The sequence below is a fragment of the Cataglyphis hispanica genome, chromosome 11 (genome assembly GCF_021464435.1).
Source record: "Cataglyphis hispanica isolate Lineage 1 chromosome 11, ULB_Chis1_1.0, whole genome shotgun sequence".
Taxonomy (NCBI): domain Eukaryota; kingdom Metazoa; phylum Arthropoda; class Insecta; order Hymenoptera; family Formicidae; genus Cataglyphis; species Cataglyphis hispanica.
The window spans coordinates 3,224,248-3,244,349 of record NC_065964.1 but is presented as its reverse complement, the minus strand read 5'-3'; the positions used below and the strand labels follow the sequence as shown (position 1 = coordinate 3,244,349).

The window sequence follows — 20,102 nt, the reverse complement described above, 5'->3', positions numbered from 1 at the left end:
ATGTTTAATAGTCCTCTTATTATATTTAATATTTAAATTCTATTTTTATTAGTAATAATATTACATATCGAAAAATTATAAATCTTTAAGAATTTTCTTATTAAATATATAACCACGTCTTCGATTTTTAAGAGCCCGTCATCGAGATTTCTCCAGAAGATAAAAGGTCTCGAGTACGACCTACCACATCCTATTCGACGAAAAGAGCGTTTTTGAAGTCGCTACATTTTTAAACATCCGTACGAAATCGCGAAAAGGGACTGAACGAGATACACCGGCGCTCTAAAGAAAACCTCACACAAGACGACTACACAAATATTAACTGCGACACAGAATAATAAGCGGTGTCGAAAAGACACGAGGCTATAACCCGTGGTTAAAATTATATTCTAGACGCGCACGTAACGTTATATACAATTTCGCGAAGGTCGAATGTCCACGTATATTCTTTCAAATCATCGTTTATGAAAAGGGTCAATTAAAAACCTCCCTCTTTTAATAGAACGCAAAAAACAGGTATTTTCGAATCGCGTTTATATTTGATGATTAATTTTCAAAGATTTAATCTATATCTTTCGTTAGAACTTCATTATTCATTTTTCTAGTGGAAGCAAATTAACGATATACACATTTTTCTTCAATAAAAAATATATATACATAAACTATTAAATTTGTGATATCGTGAGATTTATGTAACTTCATTAAAAAATAAATAAATAAAATAAAAAGTCTTAAAAATTATAATTAGATTTACAAAGAAGTGAGTTTAATCATTTTATGTGTAAAGATTTTTATACTTTACTATTGATAAAAATATTTGTTAAGCCATGGTGTCCAAAGAGACCTTGCTCAAAATTAGAAAGTTGAAGACAAAATAAATTTCAACCCTGCAAATAAATATATTAAAACATGCAAAGCGATTTCAAGTACTTGTATGTACGGTTTATGGTAAGTTTGAGACAAGCCTATTTAAGTAATGCAGAGCTACTTAGAAATGATTATTCCTCCGTGGAACACGAGTGATTCATCTCGCCTAATTAACGATCTACACGTTCTCCATATCCTTCGTATCCAAAATGTCACGTTGTCGTATGAAATAAATTTATCCGTGGACAAAGTCATTCTATAGTTATATAGTTATTTCTATAGTTATATTTCTATAGCTATAATTATATTTTCTTCTTAACATAAAAAAATATAATGCACTGTTATCGTCAAAAGCATTATTGTAAAAAACATTCTGAATTATATTGTCATCAATTGATAAAAATCATATATTATTGAATATAATTCAGATAAAAAAATAATAAGACATAAGAATAAATATTTTAGATAAATTATATATACCATATATAAATTATATATACTTTTAGATAAATTACATATACTAGCTATATTGAATTATTTTTGACATAATCTTTTTCCAATCATGATGGGTGAGAACAATTATTATCTGTTTCAATTTCTTTTATCTTTAAATATAATAAAATCTCTCGCAAATTAAAAAGTTTCTCTTAGAATCCAATTGATAATGATAAAAAACCAAACTTGAAACATTAAATAAATTTCTTAAGGAAATATTATATTGTATGTATATCTTAATGAAATACATAATATTTCGTAATGTTTACATTTTAACAAGTACATATTACGAGCAAATATGTGTTTACTACATGGCACTCGTCCCAACTTTTTTTTTCTAAAAAGCAAAACACATTTTACGAGTACGAAGGCTTCATTATAGACGCAAGTTTTTTTTTTTTTAACGTCGTAATGTTAAACACAAGCGTGAATTCACGTTCGAACTGTCATCGGCGAAGATCACTAACACACACACACACACACACATCACGTATCTTAACAGCCGACAAACTGAAAAGCCCGGAAAGCTCAAGAAAGCGAGGGAAAAAAAAAAATGTCGAGACGCGAAAGCTTTGTGCGCGCACCAGAACAAATCTATTTTCTGTCTGATGTCGCGACTCGACGAATGTCTCTCGTTCTTGCGCGCAATTTTCGGCAGAAATGCAACTGCAATATCGATTCGCGCCAGCGAGTAGACCGCGAAGCAAGCGAGCTCGCGTATTTATAGATGACACATTTAGGCCAGGACGGTTTGAACTATCTTTATTTTGGCAGGTCAGCCTCCGTTTCGCGAGCTTCCCACTCGTCACTCTCTCCAGATTACCAATCTGGCTAGTCTGGCCGACAATTAAAATCTCACCACCGGTCAGCGATGAACGCTGCTCTCAATTTCGCCTCGATAAGAATATCTCCGAAGATAAATTCGTCTCCTCACTTTTATTAGCTAATTATACGTCTAATTGATAATTCAAATTTTTTGTTAGCATATAGAAATTTAAGATAATAGAAGTTAAAAAAATAAAATCTAATCCAATAATAAAAAAATAATAATAGATTTTTCTTAATTTATTTAGATAAAATAATTTATTTTTTAAACTAGATCTTCAAAATCTAAAAAACCGCAGAAACATAAAAAATATAATATATAGATTGATAAAAAAATAAAGAACGTTTTTAAAAATTAGCTTCCAAGTCACAAAAAAAATTTGTTAAAAAGTTGTTTAAAATTGTGCCTTTTGATTCGGATTTGCATCTAAAAAAAGAAATGGCGCAAACAATAGTCGCTTATATGTGAATCATCTCTCTATGTTACTGTCATCCATGAAACAGTTTCTTAAGCGTCTTTGAACTTTGAATGCACAACACTTGCCTCGCTCGTGTATCTCCGAATAACAAGAAGCTGGCTAATTTCATGATAGATTTGGATTAGAAACAAAAAAAAAAAAAATGGTCGTTTATTTCGGGAGCCCAAATAGTAGGCCACCATGCCTGTAACAGACTACACGTCTGCTCATCAATATAATATGATTATATAATGAAATTAATCTTTCGTTTCAGTCCAAAAAATAATCAGATATATCCTTAACAAAATGAAAAATATAACTTCTAGAATAAGCATTTGTGACACAAAATGTATAATGTTAAATTAAAAAATTCGATATATAAAATATTAGAAGGTTCAAAGTATGGCACATTTTAAAATATAAAATGCAAAAATCATAATATTAAAAGGAATACTTGGATTTTACATTATTTGAAATTATTTCCCGTAAAATATTTAGGAATTTTTATTTTTTAATATATTAATTACTTGTACATATATATATATCGCAACTTAAATATATCTTTATTATTGTATTTATCTATATTATTGTATGTATTATCTATATTATTGTATTATTATATTAATATAAATATAAAATATAAAAAAATGTATGAAAATATCCTCAAATAATGCTCAACGAAGTTGAGAACCAACTCGAAGTTACTTGATCCGGCCATCACTTAACAAAGTTTGATGGCTCCCATGAGTTCTCTTAATGCTAATGCGTTTTCAATCTTCTAAATTCATAAATTTCAAAGATAACGTTTTGTAACTCTTGCAAGTTGCATAAATTGCAGAATGTAACAAGAGAAAATGAAAAATAAAACTTTTAAATTACAATATTTAAATTACCTCGAATATTCGATAATAAGAAAAACTGTTCGCGCACGATATATAAAAATATGTAAATGTCTGCAAAAAATTTTTTTAAATTATAAATGTTAAAAAAGACGAAGGTAGAAATTAACTGCGGGTGTGCAAATAAATAACGAAATTATATTTCTTTTGTGTTACAAAAATAAATACGCGCTGCTTCTCGTTGCGTCGTTCGTCCCCTACTCCATCGACACCAACGAGCTTCTGGACCCCCGAAATAAATGCTCACTTCCTGTAACACGAGATCGCGGCAGACATTTTTCAGACGATACAAACAATCATACCGGCCGGATTAGAAGGCGCGGCGTTAATGTTCACCCTATACGCTATTTCGTTTGCGACGTGCAAGCGTACCCATGACCTTGACCATTTGACCATTTTAGATCCCATCGAGAGCTGAATCAAAGTGCGGATGTGTCCCAATTGAACTGTAATTCGAGCGCTGCTCAATCAATGACGTAAGGGTGAAACCGTGAAATTTGGGTCAAACTCTTACGGCTCTTTCGTATCTTCAAATCTGGATATTTCGAGTAGATTTCGGACCCATCTCGCATCAGCGCAGAATTTTTTAAAATATAATTTTCTCGTTTATTTTATAATTTTAGAAAATAAACTTGCAATTTCAAAAGTGCGAGTATAATATTTTTCGTGCCATCTATCGACAAGAATCTTGGAGAATGGCAGTCTACTTGGATTAGAATATCGCGAAAAAGATAAGGAGGAAGCGTAAAAGTTGGCAGACGTATACGCTTGTGGTCCAGCGCAGACGCAGGACCACTATATGTATACTCGTCGACGACGCTCGGCGTCGTCTCGCTAGAGTAAAACCGCGAGCAAGAAAGTTCATTGGCCCCACGAGCGGCTTTGGATACAATTATATAGACGGTCACGTACGTTTTCTCGCTAATCGAGTATATAACGTGCGGCACCTCCGTATAATAATGTCGCATAATTGAATCGCAACGACGCAGATAATGATGGAAAATAAAGGATCGTGTGAATGGAAAATGGAAATAACGAGCCACGTGTCGGCGATACTCCTACGCATCTACTACGTGACCTCTAAAATTCTATACATAATGAATAAACAACAAATGCAAATGTTAGCTGTTAGAATCGAAAAGATATTATCGTGAATGCAAAATTAATTTCCAACCATATAAGTAATTAAATAAAATATTATCTCTCTTTTAATAAATTTTAAATAAATTTTTTTATAAAAACGCTCAATTGGCAAAATGTCTCGTTTCAACAAGAATAATAATATGGAAGATAATAATCTTCCATCAGATATTACGTATCTTCGATTAAAATAAAGAAACAAAAGTATCTCTAAGTATCTCTAAAAATAGATTAATTCTCATATCAATTAAAATAAAAAATAAAAACAATTATCAACTAGGAAAAGCATAACTGATACGCGGCTAAAACAGCATCACAGTTGCGTGTTGCAGCTCTACAGCTGTAATTGAAATAGAAGCGCTAGAGGGTTCAATTACTTAAGGGAAATGACCAATAAACGTGGGCGTGCAAGGGAAAAGGCCGCTATAATCGAGCCATCCTATTATAGTTTGCAATATCGATGACGATTTATTCGAGTGGCTACTCGAGCCATCGAGATATCTGCCGATACAAGATATAATCGTCGCTACACGAGGTCGTAAATAATAAATATGAGTGTAATCGTTCGCAATATATCTTCCGCCTCGCCTTCGCCTTTATAGAGCGTAAAATTATATCCGGTTATTCTTAAGAACGACCTCCCCGGCGAAAAAAATATTAATTGTATTATAAGTATGATTGAAAAGATTCGATAAAAAAGAAAAAGATTTTCAAAATTCAAATTTTCCTTTTATTTGAAGTTTTTATTCGGATTTAAGGACTAAGTAATTTGAAATTATCATTGAAATTTAAATATTAATAACAATAAATGATTCTATAAATTTTATTCAATTTGTTCAATAAATTATTATATAATTATATAATACATATATACATATTATATAATTGTTATTACTAACTAGTAGTGCGATAGAAAATCACGTAAATAATTAATATAGTTACTCACCATTTGTCAACGGCATAGTTTGACTCATTGTAATGTCCTGCAACGGCATATTATTGGTGCTGCAACAAAGTAAGATTAAAAAATTAATTACAGTATTAATTGATTGTTAATATGATTGATTGTTAAAATTATGTTAATTTTGATCATGAGATAAACAAATAAATGAGTAGATATAAATAAATCTTATTTTATTAATTAAATTATAACGTATAATATATTTGCTTAGCGTTTAAATTTAAATAAAAAATGATAAGAAACGATAAGTGTGAATAGTTTTTGAAACAAAACTTTGAAATAAAAATAGTATTAAGGTACGTGGCGAGAAATACTCAGGACCGAATTAGATAAAATGTTTGAAAAGAATCAAAGTAAAGGTCGAACGCTCTATTTTTAGGAATCCAATAGCATAATTTGAAAAAAAAAATAATAATAAAAACAAAAAACAATACCTTTGACACGCGAGTAGGCAATGATTTATAGGAATATTTCTTTTTAAGCTTTATCTACCAATATTATTTATTAATAATATTGGCATATTACTAGTTTTTTTTTTTTTGAAAATTATGCTCAAAATAAAAATTATAGTAAAAATTCTAGGATCTAATAATTATAATTAGCAATCAATGTAATAACTGACAATTTTTTTCATATTAATTGTAATAACTGACAATTTTTTTTCATATTAATTTCAAAATATATTTGAATTATATATATATATATATATATATATATATATATATATATATATATATGTATGTATGTATATAATAGTTGTAACAATCCTTTTTAATGAAATTTTTCGTCAGTTTATTTATTAATTTTATCAATAAAACTACTATATTAATATAATTCATATAAAATAATTTTAATAATTTAATAAATTATAATTCAAGAGAAAAATATCAATTTGCAAATATAAAATATAAAATGCTTTCATCAAAATTTCCGTGCTTATATAACAGTAGTATCATGATTTAATTTAAAGATCTAAATGAAACGAGTCATTTTCGCGGTAATAATCGCAGAAACGAGCCCGTTATACGAAATTAACCGCTTGTGCAGAATTTATTTCGTTCAAGTTGTAGCTCTGCTTAGAAATCATTACCGATGTAGTTTAAGGAAGCTCTCGCTATATATACGAGTATCTACATACAATACACAGGTTTATATATATATATATATATATATATATATATATATATATATATATATATATATATTAACTCGCTGCGTGGCCGAGCTGTCTCGAGCAACAAGAGAGAGAGAGAGAGAGAGAGAGAAAGAGAGAGACGAAGAGATTTCCAGTAAAGTTTTATTTAGATTTCACGTAAATCCTATTCCGGTTCTTCTTCCACGGGACACCGCAACGCGAAATGAGTAATTAATCTGCACCACACTTCTTTTATACCATTCTGCATCACGAGTCATGCTACAGTTCCAACGTATTCTAAGTCGAGTACGTTTGAATTATAGCTCTCAAATGAACATAATATAAAATTCTTCTTTTAATCCAATAAATCAGTATATTTTTTTGTGTTTTGAGAAAATTTTCTATGATTGCAAAAGGTATAATAAAAATATTTTTAATATTAATAAATCATGGGTGATTTGGAAAGCTTCATTAAAAAAAAAAAATCGATTCCAAATTATTAAAAAAAACTATATTCTAATTATAAAATTCTTATAGCAATAAAGCAATATTTTTCATTATTATAATTTTGCAAAGCAGATAAGATGTCATTTATTTCATGTAAACAGGAAGCTACAAGTTCACACAGCAAGGTGTGGAACGTAAACTAACACCCATGGTGACTCATAATCAAGTGATTCAAATATGTTCATCTTTGAAAAATGTTTATTAGTATTATTTAAAAAAAAAACACACAAAATATATTATTTAAATTTACGATTTGAAAAGGTCAAACTTACTGAATAAATAATTCTCAAAATTTTTCTTGAAAAACGCTGGAAATATATGCGATTTTTCTTTCACGCGGCTTGTGCAAACTTCTTAATCTTACAAGATAACAATTACATATATGTTTATCTTGAGATGATTCAAGTTTGATTTCTGCTATCATTTGATACCTCGTCAAACTTGGATATTATTCAAATATTTACAAAATAAATCGGGAAAAAAATTATACTATTTATAAGATGATGATAAAATATGATTTATGTTAGGCAGAAATGTATGAAGCAAAACGAATAAAACATAGCGAGCGTAAAATAATACTTTGATAAATAATTAATTCATAATTACTTTCTATAATAATTTTATCAGTCTATTTCTGATAGTATCAAATATTTTTTATTTTAAATAAAAAACTAAATTTTTGATAAAGATAAATTATTAATTAAAAGATAATCAGTGTTATTTAAATATGAATTAGCTACTAATTGAATAACATCTCGATCTTATAAGCAAAAATTTATATAGTTCTCAGAAATGAAAACTGTTCAGGAACCTAGATTCTTTCGCATAACTTATCTATCCACCGATTCTCGTAAGCTAGAAATAACCACACCATGGAAGACATTCGCAAATCATAACGCGTGGAATCTCTGTGGAAAGAGTATCGTGTTTCATAGTAAAGACGATTTTCTCGAGAAATACATAGTCATAATATAAAGCCGTAACGAAACGCGTGCTCTGCTGAAACGCGTGTCCCAAACAAATATGTTTAAGAAATTTTGTGTATTTCTGCCGAGGTACAAGTATTGTAAATCCAATTGAACACAAGCGACAGATGAAATATAACATAAACGGCTGATTAATTTAATTAAATTGACTAATTAATTTATTCATGCTGTGTTATTATTTCATATTATAAACGTGCACAAATAAAATTAATATATATAAATTATATATAAAATATTGATTATACTATTATTGCATTAACAGGATTTTTAAATGTAGATTGAATGCAATATCAAGAAATTAATTTGCACATCACATGTTCGCAAGTGCTACAGCGATCTATAATCTTCAGTTATAATTAGATATAATTAGAACATGTGGAAGGCATAAAGAAGATAATGCTATAATTTCATATATTGTCATTGCATAACAAAGAATCAAATATACGTTTGTACAAATGAAACACATGTGTTTAATGTCGTTCGTAATTTACGAGCAAGTACTGGTACTTTCTGCGAAAATCAAAATCATTTTATGCGTAAAAAAATAATACCATCTACATATTAATATATATTAATATTATATAATAATATATTAATATATTAATATATATTAATATATATATATATTAATATTATATTATAATATATATTCAATAAAAGAAAATCCAATAAAGATAACTTTATTTTGTTTAACATTAGCCCAAATGCCAAGGAAAATGAAGCGATAAAATATATATATATAATAAAATAATATAAAGTATTACATATAACAAAATAAAAAATAAAGTAAAAATAACTCTCTGAAAGTACTCTCTTCGATTCAAACATAATAAATCCTAAATTTTATTTTGAAAAGCGCAGTTGCAACCATTGCAAAAACCAGAACAGGAAATGACTTGAGAAATTTAATTTGCATCTGATATGTCGACCGTGAATTAATTAAGTGGATTTGTTTATATAAGAATGAGTTCAATACGTCTATTGATACAATTCTACTACAGTTACTACTGATCACTTTTCGTATCTACACAAATCGCAAATATCAATAGTAAAACGATAGTAAAACGAGGTACATAAAATATACAAAATTTTTTTTGAATTAACATATTCTATAATTGATATTATGGCGGAAATGACAGACAGTGATATCAATTCTGGCGATGAAATCGTTATTTCCGGTATCGCTGGAAGATTTCCAGATTCAAATAATATGAATCAATTACGAGAAAATCTATTCAACAAAGTTAATCTCGTTACAGCAAATCATCATCGATATAAAAAGGACACAGGTGATTACAAATTAAATATATTGATTTTACTCTTTTAATATTTTCTCTTCTTTGATAATTATACATTAAAAAAATATATATTTTAATCAAAATATATTTTACATGAAAGATAGGAACACAAATATTACAATTTTTTATAAATTTGCCAGAATATCCGAATTTACCAGAATGCATAGGAACAGTTAATGACTTGGAAAAATTCGATGCTGATTTCTTCAACACATCTATCAAGCAGGCTCACACGCTCGATCCTATGGCAAGATCATTATTGGAACATGCTTATGAAGCAATTATCGACGCGGGGATCAATCCAATGCAATTGCGAGGAAAAAATACTGCCGTGATCGTAGGGATGACTGTTCTCGAGTCGCAACAGAAATTTATGTATGAGAATCTTCAGGTAAAAAAAATAATTGATTGGTAAAAATATAAGAATATAGTTGAGATATAAAAAGAAATAGAGAATTTATTATTATCTAACGTGTGAAAACTGTTTACATCTTATAATTAGACAGACGACTCGAATATTATTGGATGTAGCAAATCAACAATGGCAAATATCCTTTCGTATTGTCTGGATTTAAAAGGACCGTCCTACACAGTTGACACAGCATGCAGCTCCAGTCTTTATGCCATGGCTCTTGGTTATCAAGATATCATGTCGGGCCGATGTGAGGACGCAATAATTGGGACTGCACACTTATGCTTACATCCAATTATAAATTTGCTTTTCTCTCGTTTTGGTATTAAATTAATTGAAATCCTGCGTAATATAAATTAAATTCTAATTTATATTGAAGGATATATTATATATAATTTTAGGTATTGTGTCATCCGATGGTAATTGTAAACCTTTTGATGCTGATAGTAATGGTTATTCGCGTAGTGAAACCGTATCGGTGATATATCTTCAAAAAGCAAAAACCGCTAAAAGAATTTATGCTACGTGTAAGCATATTAAAATAAACAATGACGGTTATAAAGAAGAGGGAATAACGTTCCCATCGACACATATGCAGAGCGTTTTGATGACGGAGTTTTATAAAGAATGCGGAATATCGCCGTCCTCCTTGGATTACGTGGAAGCACACGCTACTGGCACTAAGATTGGTGATTCTGAGGAAGTTAATGCTATACATAATGCTTTGTGTAAAGATAGAAAGATGCCATTGATGATCGGTTCCGTTAAATCCAATCTTGGTCATGCTGAACCTGCCAGTGGTTTCACTCAAATCGCTAAGGTAAAACTAATTAAACGCATTCACTATAATATTCTCTAACGAAAATAATAATATATACACTAGATTTCGCTTACACGACAAGAGTTTCTACTTCTTACATAATAAATATAATAAAAGTAAATAAAATTAAAGTTTTACTTAAAAGTAAAAATTATTTGAATAATATCGTGTTTAATTTTATTTTATTTTAACTATGACATTCATTAATTTATCAAAAACTTAATTTTAAAAAGATAAAAAATATGAAAACTTTAATTTATACGTAAATAACTCAGCTGCTAGATAGATATGATAATAGACAAATATGATAATAGACAATAATAGTCTTTGAAGTTCTAGCGTCCGAGACAGGTAAATTTTAAAGTAGACATTTCAGGAGCTCAATTCTTGAATACATATTTATATGTACATAACAAAAATATATATTATTGTATACATGTATTTATTTTATATATACCTTTATTTGTGTACGTACTTGTGTACATATAAAATCAAACAAACAATAAGCGATAATACACACACACATATTTCTCTTCTATTGTTTATAATTCGGAAATACTTGATGCATTATTGATGATATCGTTGATTTTTCAAAAAATATATATAATATATATATATATATATATATATATATATATATATAATTTGATATATATATATATATATATATATATATATATAAATCAAATTAATTAATTAATCAATATATTAATTAATCTAAATTTAGTTATCAATGATATTGTCACTAATTTTTTTAAGGCGATAATAGCATTTGAAACTGGTTTCGTTCCACCAAATATCAATTATACATCATCACGTGATGATATAGATGCCTTTGCGAATGGAACCATTCGTGTGCTTACAAAACCATTATCACTTAAGAATGGTTACATAAGCATTAATTCTTTCGGCTTCGGAGGATGCAATGCTCATTTATTATTGAAATGGAATATTAAACAAAAGATTAGCAATGGTGCAGCGAGCGATGAGTTGCCAAGACTTGTGACATTGTCCGGACGCACTAAAGAATCAGTGAATTCGTTTTTAAACGACGTTAGTATAGATATTTCAAAAATGATATTATTTTTAATAATTAAAACGTACTATAAATATCACAGCCATTTTAAGAAAATTGTGTTTGCAGGTCGCTAAACATCCAACAGACGCAGAATATATCCGTTTATTGCATGATATCCATGCGGATAATATAGAGGGTCATCTATGGAGAGGATATGTCCTTCTGGACACTCCGCAGAAAAATTCCATAAAGGAGATTCAAATTTATGATAACGTAAAAAGGCCTATTTGCTTCATATTCTCTGTCTTAAACTCGCAATGGCCAGAGATAGGTATATTTATTTAATATTTTACGTATGATATGCGATAATACATTTAAATATAATAAAATATAATACAATAATATTTAAATTTAAACTTTATCAGGTCGAAATTTGTTAGAATTTTATGCTTTCGCAAATGCGGTAAGAATGTGTGACGCTATTTTAAAACCATACAACATAAATATTATGAATATTTTGATGAAAAAACATGAAACAGTATGCGAAAGCGCTTTATACACATTTGTCGGCATTATCACTATCCAAGTAAAATATTCTTTTTATACATATATTTTATACATATTTTTATATATATTTTTTTATACACACACACACACACACACACACACACACACACACATATATATATATATATATATATATATATATATATATATAAATTTAAATAATATATAATATTAAATAAAATGTTTTTTTATGTTAACGCGAATAGAATTTTTAAAATTAGTATAATAATAAAATTTTTTGTACAATTTTGTAGATCGGTTTAGTAGATCTTCTGACATCTTTAGAGATTACTCCGGATTACATAATTAGTCATTTTGGTGGTGAGCTCGGTTGTGCGTATGCAGATAAATGTCTTACTATTGAACAAACTATTTTATCGGCGTACTTTATCGGTCTGGCCTGCGTCGAAGGAAATATTATACACAGCTCTATGGCGGTTGTCGATCTAAGTTATGAATATCTCAAAAATGTATGTTCAGAGGATATTGAAATAATATGCTACAACAATCCAAATAACAATATTGTAACTGGGCCGGCTAAATCCATGCAAGAATTTGTGCAAAAATTACAGGTAAAGTAATCCTCTGAAGATACTTGTCTTTTTTAAGAATATCAAACTCTAAGCTCTATTTGCTATATGGTTGTCTGCTTGCATTAATTTTTTATCTTTATCTTGTCAGATTAATAACATCAATGTGAAAGAAATTTCCTGCAATATTCCGTATCACAGTCATTATCTTGCATCTTTGGAAAATCGGCTCCTATCCAATTTGAATGAAATAATAGCACAGCCAAAAAAACGGAGTCCAGGATGGATCAGTACCTCTGTACCTTGCATCGAACGGTCCAATGCAAAATCAAAATTATCTTCAGGATACTATCACACGCATAGTATACTAAACACCGTTCTGTTTGAACAAGCAACGCGTTTAATTCCGGATAATGCCGTAGTTATCGAAATCGCTTCGGACGGCATTTTACAGCATATCTTGAAGGAATCCTTATATCCAAAAATGACGACCATCGCATTGACTCAGCGCACGGAGCAAAATACTACTGATGCAATTTTGCAAGCGATTGGAAAGCTCTACAATTGCGGCTTACAACCGCAGATTGCTAATTTATATCCGCCAGTGGAATTTCCAGTTAGCCGAGGCACTCCTATGATATCTCCATCTATCAGGTACAATATCATAATTGATCTAGATGATGTTACTAATATAAATAAGCCTATAACATGTAAGCAAACATTTTAATGGCATATTATAGATGGAATCATTCTGAAAATTGGTATGTGCCAAGCTATCAATTAAAGAAGAATATAAAATTCAGTGAAAGACTCGTCAAAATCGCACTTGATGATGAAATCTATAGCTATATGGCCGGATATGTAATTGACGGAAAAAATTTACTACCAGCCATGGGATATCTTGCGCTCGTTTGGGAAACTATTAGTATAATAAAAGAGAAAATATATACAACTACGCCGATAGTATTTCGAGATATAAGCTTTATTCGTGCTATTCATTTGTCGAATAACGCTGCAAAATTAATGATCACGATACAGAAATGTATTTATGAAATTATATAATAATAAATATAATTATTTCCAAAAAAAAAGCAATTTTAAAATAAATGATTTCGTAATTATGTGTGTATGAATTTAATATTGAAATATAAAAATATTACAGACAGTGGAAAGTTTGAAGTGATCGATGGAGATAGCCTTGTGTTAATTGGTACAGTGGATATCGTATCAAATCCAGAACAAGAGATGATTCCGATCGATTTATTACCGGAGGATGAGGACAAAGAAGAATATATGACTTCTCAAGACGTCTACAAAGAATTGAAACTGCGCGGTTATGAGTATAGTGGTTGCTTTTGTGGATTAAAAAGCGTATCTATTTCAAGTAATAAAGGACACATCGTTTGGGCGAATAATTGGGTGACATTTATAGAAACCATGCTACAGCTGCATATTCTTGGATATGATACTAGAGATTTATATGTTCCTACAAGTATTCAAAAATTGGTGATTGATCCTGCACTTCACGCGTCAAAGCTGCGGGACATAATAAGTGATGAGGATAAACGTATGTTCTTTATTAATAATTAAAAATTAAATAAATATTGAAAGAATTTACCTTTTGCATTAATTTCATGTAAGAAAACTTTTCTAGCAAAATAGCTATTTTTGTTATCTCATTACAGAATTACCAGTACGCGTATACAGAGAAATAGATGCGATTATATCTGGCGGAATAGAGATTCGAGGTGTTAAGACTACCATGATTTCTCGCAGAAAAATAATTCAGAATCCCGTTATCGAAGAATATAGATTTGTAGCTCATCATGATCACGCTAAAATTTCTTTGGACGAAGCGATTCGAATATCGGCGCAACTCATGTTGGATGATCATCAGATTATCAAAGTAAAAGCTATTGAGCTAGTGGAAGATATTGATAACGTAACATTGGAAAATTTATCATCTTCGTTGTTAATTAAAACTTTTAATGATACACCATTAATTCAAACAAATATTACATTAATTACATCACCGAATTGCTTTAATCCAGTAGAATTGCCAGAAAACATCACAATTGCAGCTTTAAACAAGCTATCTACAAATGATAAAGCCTTAATAGCTTTCGGATTCAATCTTTTAACAAAATCAAAAAATTGGTTAGAACGACTTTTGCCATTCATAACGGAAGGTGGTTATCTATTGACGCGCGAGAAATGCAACATAACCGACTATGAAAAATATTTACGGAAATATAAATTAAATGTCATTCTTGAAAAACACACCGATACAGAAGTAATTTTGCTTCTAAAGAAAAAGGTTCCGATAAAGAAAATGATCGTTGTGCATATAAATAATAATGATTTTAATTGGCTCGAAGATCTAAAGTTGCTTATAAATGATGAGAATCAACTTGATAAAGATAGTAGAATCATAATTGTTGGAGAGGGAGATTTTGAGTGCGGTTTGTTAGGTTTCGTTAACTGCTTGAAAAAGGAGTCAGGCGGCGAGCTTGTCAGAAGTGTATTTATTCAAGACCAGAAGGCTCCTAAATTCTCTCTACAAGATCCCTTTTATATGGAACAATTGCAAAAAGATATGACTATTAATGTTTTGCGGTGTAATAAAATCTGGGGATCTTATAGGCATTTGAAATTACCATCTCCAAAAGCCGAGCCTGTAGCCACCACCTATGTCTGTGAAATGGTACGTACAAATCTTTGCAGATTTAAACGATGTACCTAGAGATGTAGAAAACAAAAAATTAACATTAAAACGTTTAAAAAAAAAAAATAAATTTTTTAAATTATTTTTAATGTATAATATTAATCTTTTTATATGTTTTGTTAATATAATAAAAAACTAAAGTTCTCTCTTATATTTATAATTTCTTATTTTTTTCGAAAATAATTTTAATAAATTAATGAGACAATTTATATATTAAAAAAAAAAAAACAAAAACTTTTTTTTATTTACGTCTCAACACAATGTTATAATATTATCAATGTGTGTGCGCGCAATAATAATTCTATTTTTGTATTTTGTGATGTACAATTTTGCTATTTGAAATTTTGCTATATGTATATGTATAGATGTATGTATAGAATGAAATGTTTTCTTAAGGTTCGTGGTGATCTAAGTACACTTTGTTGGATGGAAAATGATACATCCATCGATTCTCATCGCAAAGATTTGGTACACGTGATCTATTCATCCATCAATTTCAGAGATGTAATGTTAGTCACTGACAAATTAAATTTGTATTCGAGAATGTCGCAAAAACAATTTCGTATGTCTCTCGGAACGGAATATGTAGGATTCGATGCCAATGAACAACGTGTAATGGGACTTTGTGCTAATAAGTAAATATTATAATTGCCCGATTATAATATTATAGTATAAAAAATTAACATTACTCTCTTTCTAGGTATATAGCAAACGTCGTTGTGAAAGACAAAGATTTATGTTGGAACATACCCGATGCATGGACATTCGAAGAAGCGGCAACAATACCATGCGCTTATAGCACGTGTTACTTGGCTTTATACATTTATGGGAAGATGAAAAAAAGCGATAAGATACTTATACATTCTGGTGCTGGAGATATTGGACAAGCAGCTATCTATCTTGCTCTTAGTGAAGGATGCGAGGTGTTCACTACTGTGGATACAATCGAAAAGCGAGAATTTATCAAAAAAATGTTTCCGTCTATTATCGATGAACACATTGGAAATTCTCGAGATATCAATTTTGAACAAATGATAATGTTGCAAACAAACGGTCGCGGTGTTGATATCGTGCTGAATTCATTGATGGAAGAAAAGTTGATTGCGTCCGTTTGTTGTCTAGCACGAAACGGTCGTTTCTTAGAAATTGGCAGTCTTGCTTCTAATAATTCTCTAGATATATCAATATTTCAAAAAGGTATTAGTTTTTACAAAATTCTACTCGATAACTTGTTGATCGGTTATCACAAGTATAAGTCTTTATTGTCCAAGATGATGGCTAACGGTCTGAAAAATGGAGCTATTAAACCAATTCAGGTGAAAGTTTTCCAGAAAACAGAAATCGAGACGTTTTTTAGATACATGGAAAGTGGAAAACATATAAGAAAGGTATGTTAATAATATAGCTCAGTTAAAAGTTGATAAACAATAATATACATAAATTTGTATTACTATAATAATATCGGTGTATTAATTATATAAATATTTTTAGGCAATCTTAAAAATTCAAGAGGAAGATAAATCTCTGAGTGGACTTATTGTCGCACATCGTCGTTACTACTGTCTTAATGACAGAAGCTATATTATCGTAGGAGGTCTGGGTGGATTCGGTTTGGAATTAACTGACTGGCTAATACAACGAGGTGCTAAAAACATCGTGCTGATTTCACGAACTGGAATAAAAAATGGTTATCAGAGCATGAAAATTCAATTGTGGAAATCGTATGGTGTTAATGTGGTCATCAAGAATATCGATGTCGCCGACAACAACGATTGCGAACATCTCCTCCAAATCACGGAAAAGAAATCACCGGTGGATGCAATATTCAATCTAGCTATGGTGTTAAAGGATCGCCTCGTGAAGAATCATACCGCGGATACCTTTGCAAAATCTTTCAAATCAAAAGCCTGGGCAACACAAATGTTGGACAAACTGTCCAGGAAAATCTGCCCTAAACTTCGCCACTTTGTAGTATTCTCTTCCGTTTCTTGCGGCAGAGGAAATGCCGGACAAGCTAATTATGGTATGGCCAATTCCGTCATGGAAAGAGTGTGCGAGAAAAGAATGGAAAATGGATTACCCGGATTGGCGATTCAATGGGGAGCCGTGGGTGACGTGGGTCTTGTCGCTAATATGCAGAAAGACAATAAAGTACTCACTGTCGTCGGCACCACGCAGCAAAAGTTAGCCAATTGCCTTGACGAGCTTGATAAATTCTTACTTCAAGGCCGGCCAATCCTAAGCAGCATGATTTTAGCTGAGAAAAAAGTAGCATCTTCCAGACTTGGCAATATGGTAGAAACTATCGCTAATATTCTAAGTAAGTATTTACATATAAACTTGCTCATTTTCTTATTATACATATATTTATTATAGTTAAATTATTTTTCGCATAAGTTATAGCAATATATATTATTTTTATTGCCAGATATAAAAAACATAAAAATGATAAGTCAAAATATATCTCTGTCCGAGTTTGGAATGGATTCGATGATAGTTACGGAAATCAAGCAAACTCTGGAACGAGAATTCAATATCTGTTTCACTTTACAAGAGATACGAAATCTTACTTTTGCAAAACTCTATGAGATGTCTAACTCAGTTAATGAAGCTATTAATAAAGATGATACTCCCATAGCAGAAAGAGTCACTGTGATATCATAATGATATTGCTCTGTAATAATCAAATATGTCATAATTAAATCTTGACGATCTCTATGATCTTCACAATAATTAATGAGATATTAATTTAAAAAATCAACTAATCCGCGCGAATAAAAGCGCGTGTCAGTTGGAGGAACGCACAAAGAACAATATCGGCGAGCTTCCAACCGCTCGTACATAGTCATTGTCCTTTGTAGATAGCTCCCCCCTCCCCTCCCCCGACTGCTTTGCTACGCGCTTCTATTTGCGCGGACTAACTGATTTTTTAAAATTAATATATAGATAATTTTGCGTTATTTCCGAGGATAAAAACAATTTTTCGTCTCTCAAAATTTAATTTTAAGATAATTTTTTTTATATACAAAATATACAATTTATTGCAAAATAATATTGTTAACTAGAATTATAATTATATTATACACAGAAAGCATTTATATATTAATGTTTGATAAAAATTTAAACTTAATAATAAATAGTAATTTTGATATTCTGCATGTATAAATTGTTTCAATTGATAACGGCAATGAAATTAATATTCGTAATAAAAATAAAGATTAAAAGTTAGGAAGTTACTTGCGCGATATATTAAAACAGGAGGTATATAAGAAACAGTCTGATGAAGAGGGCATTAGTTGCTGCCATCATCTGACAAGAGATGATGGATGTAGCAAGTAATCAATATAATAGTCGAATGTGCAGTAGCAGCCATATGGACCGCGACGTATAAGTATGCGTTTCAACTTTTTTGCTTGATATAAATAACGCATTATTAAAAAATGTATTATAATCTAATTAGATACTCTCTCCCATTGATTAATAAAAAAAATATATATGTATATATATAGACATATTAGAAATCAAAAACAAAATAAAATAAAATAAAACATTAAAATATATTTAATCAGGCATTTGTTTATCACCGATATACCAATATAACCGTAAGTAAATAATATTCAAAAATTTTGATGATTAAAATAATTTTAATTAATGGATAATATGTTAGTTACATATATATATATATATATATATATATATATATATATATATATATACACACAAAATATATATTTAATATCCGCTTGTGATTTTCTCTTAAGATTTGATGAAATTTTTGTAATAAAAGATTTATGAATTTATTTATTCAAACAACAGACTGAATGGCATCTTTTCATATGAAATAATTTAAATGTTACTAAATAGGTTATACAATATGTGAGACCTACACTACGTAGATGTCGGGCGAACAAAGTTTCCTCAATTAACGGTTAGTTAAATGAATTGACTGAGCAGTTAAATAATTAGCTGGATCCTGACAGGAGAGCTTTATTTGCAATACACACGATGTACGTAGCTGCAAATATTGTTCGCTTTGTATCTCAATGGATTGCATAATTTATTATTCAATTATTATAAATATATAGATCTTAATTTAATGTAAAAATATTACAGAATACACCATAGAAAAGTGTATTAAATAATCAATTTCACATGATCAATAAAAAGATAATAGAGTGACACATAGGATTATAAAATCATATGGCTATATATGTATATTACGAAAATATCATTGATTTAAAAAAAAATATTATGTGCATGTATATATATATATATATATATATATATATATATATATATATATTTAATATAAACTACTCAATTACATTATGATATGCACTATTAATTTCTCAAAAAGACTATGAAAGTGTTTTATAGACACCTGCTAAATGTTCCATATGCATGCTCGTTAAAAGATATATAAAAGAACACAAAGAAAAGATAAAAGAGATCTTGTCAT

General features: G+C 29.7%; 3 protein-coding genes across 10 annotated transcripts in view; 2 read left to right on the top strand and 1 right to left on the bottom strand.

Moving 5' to 3' along the window:
* Nucleotides 1-20,102, bottom strand: part of LOC126852719 (CDK5 regulatory subunit-associated protein 2) — a 36,538-nt gene that overhangs the window by 12,687 nt on the left and 3,749 nt on the right. For 4 of the 8 annotated variants that reach the window (XM_050597802.1, XM_050597801.1, XM_050597804.1 and 1 more), the window contains one exon: nt 5,631-5,689. In XM_050597802.1, coding sequence (XP_050453759.1) covers nt 5,631-5,689 — 59 coding nt within the window. Of the gene's footprint in view, nt 1-184; nt 400-988; nt 1,124-1,631; nt 1,906-1,946; nt 2,052-5,630; nt 5,690-20,102 lie in introns of those variants that run through there. The other 4 variants (XM_050597806.1, XM_050597807.1, XM_050597803.1 and 1 more) reach the window with 4 other exon arrangements.
* LOC126852749 (fatty acid synthase-like) lies at nt 12,074-13,694 on the top strand. Its single transcript, XM_050597891.1, has 4 exons — nt 12,074-12,152; nt 12,247-12,407; nt 12,643-12,960; nt 13,070-13,694. The coding sequence occupies exons 2-4, from the start codon at nt 12,291-12,293 to the stop codon at nt 13,643-13,645; spliced, it is 1,011 nt and encodes a 336-aa protein (XP_050453848.1). The 5' UTR covers nt 12,074-12,152; nt 12,247-12,290; the 3' UTR covers nt 13,646-13,694.
* On the top strand, nt 13,566-19,063 carry LOC126852720 (fatty acid synthase-like). Its single transcript, XM_050597808.1, has 7 exons — nt 13,566-13,960; nt 14,081-14,485; nt 14,604-15,622; nt 16,040-16,278; nt 16,344-17,031; nt 17,135-17,963; nt 18,072-19,063. The coding sequence occupies exons 1-7, from the start codon at nt 13,645-13,647 to the stop codon at nt 18,305-18,307; spliced, it is 3,732 nt and encodes a 1,243-aa protein (XP_050453765.1). The 5' UTR covers nt 13,566-13,644; the 3' UTR covers nt 18,308-19,063.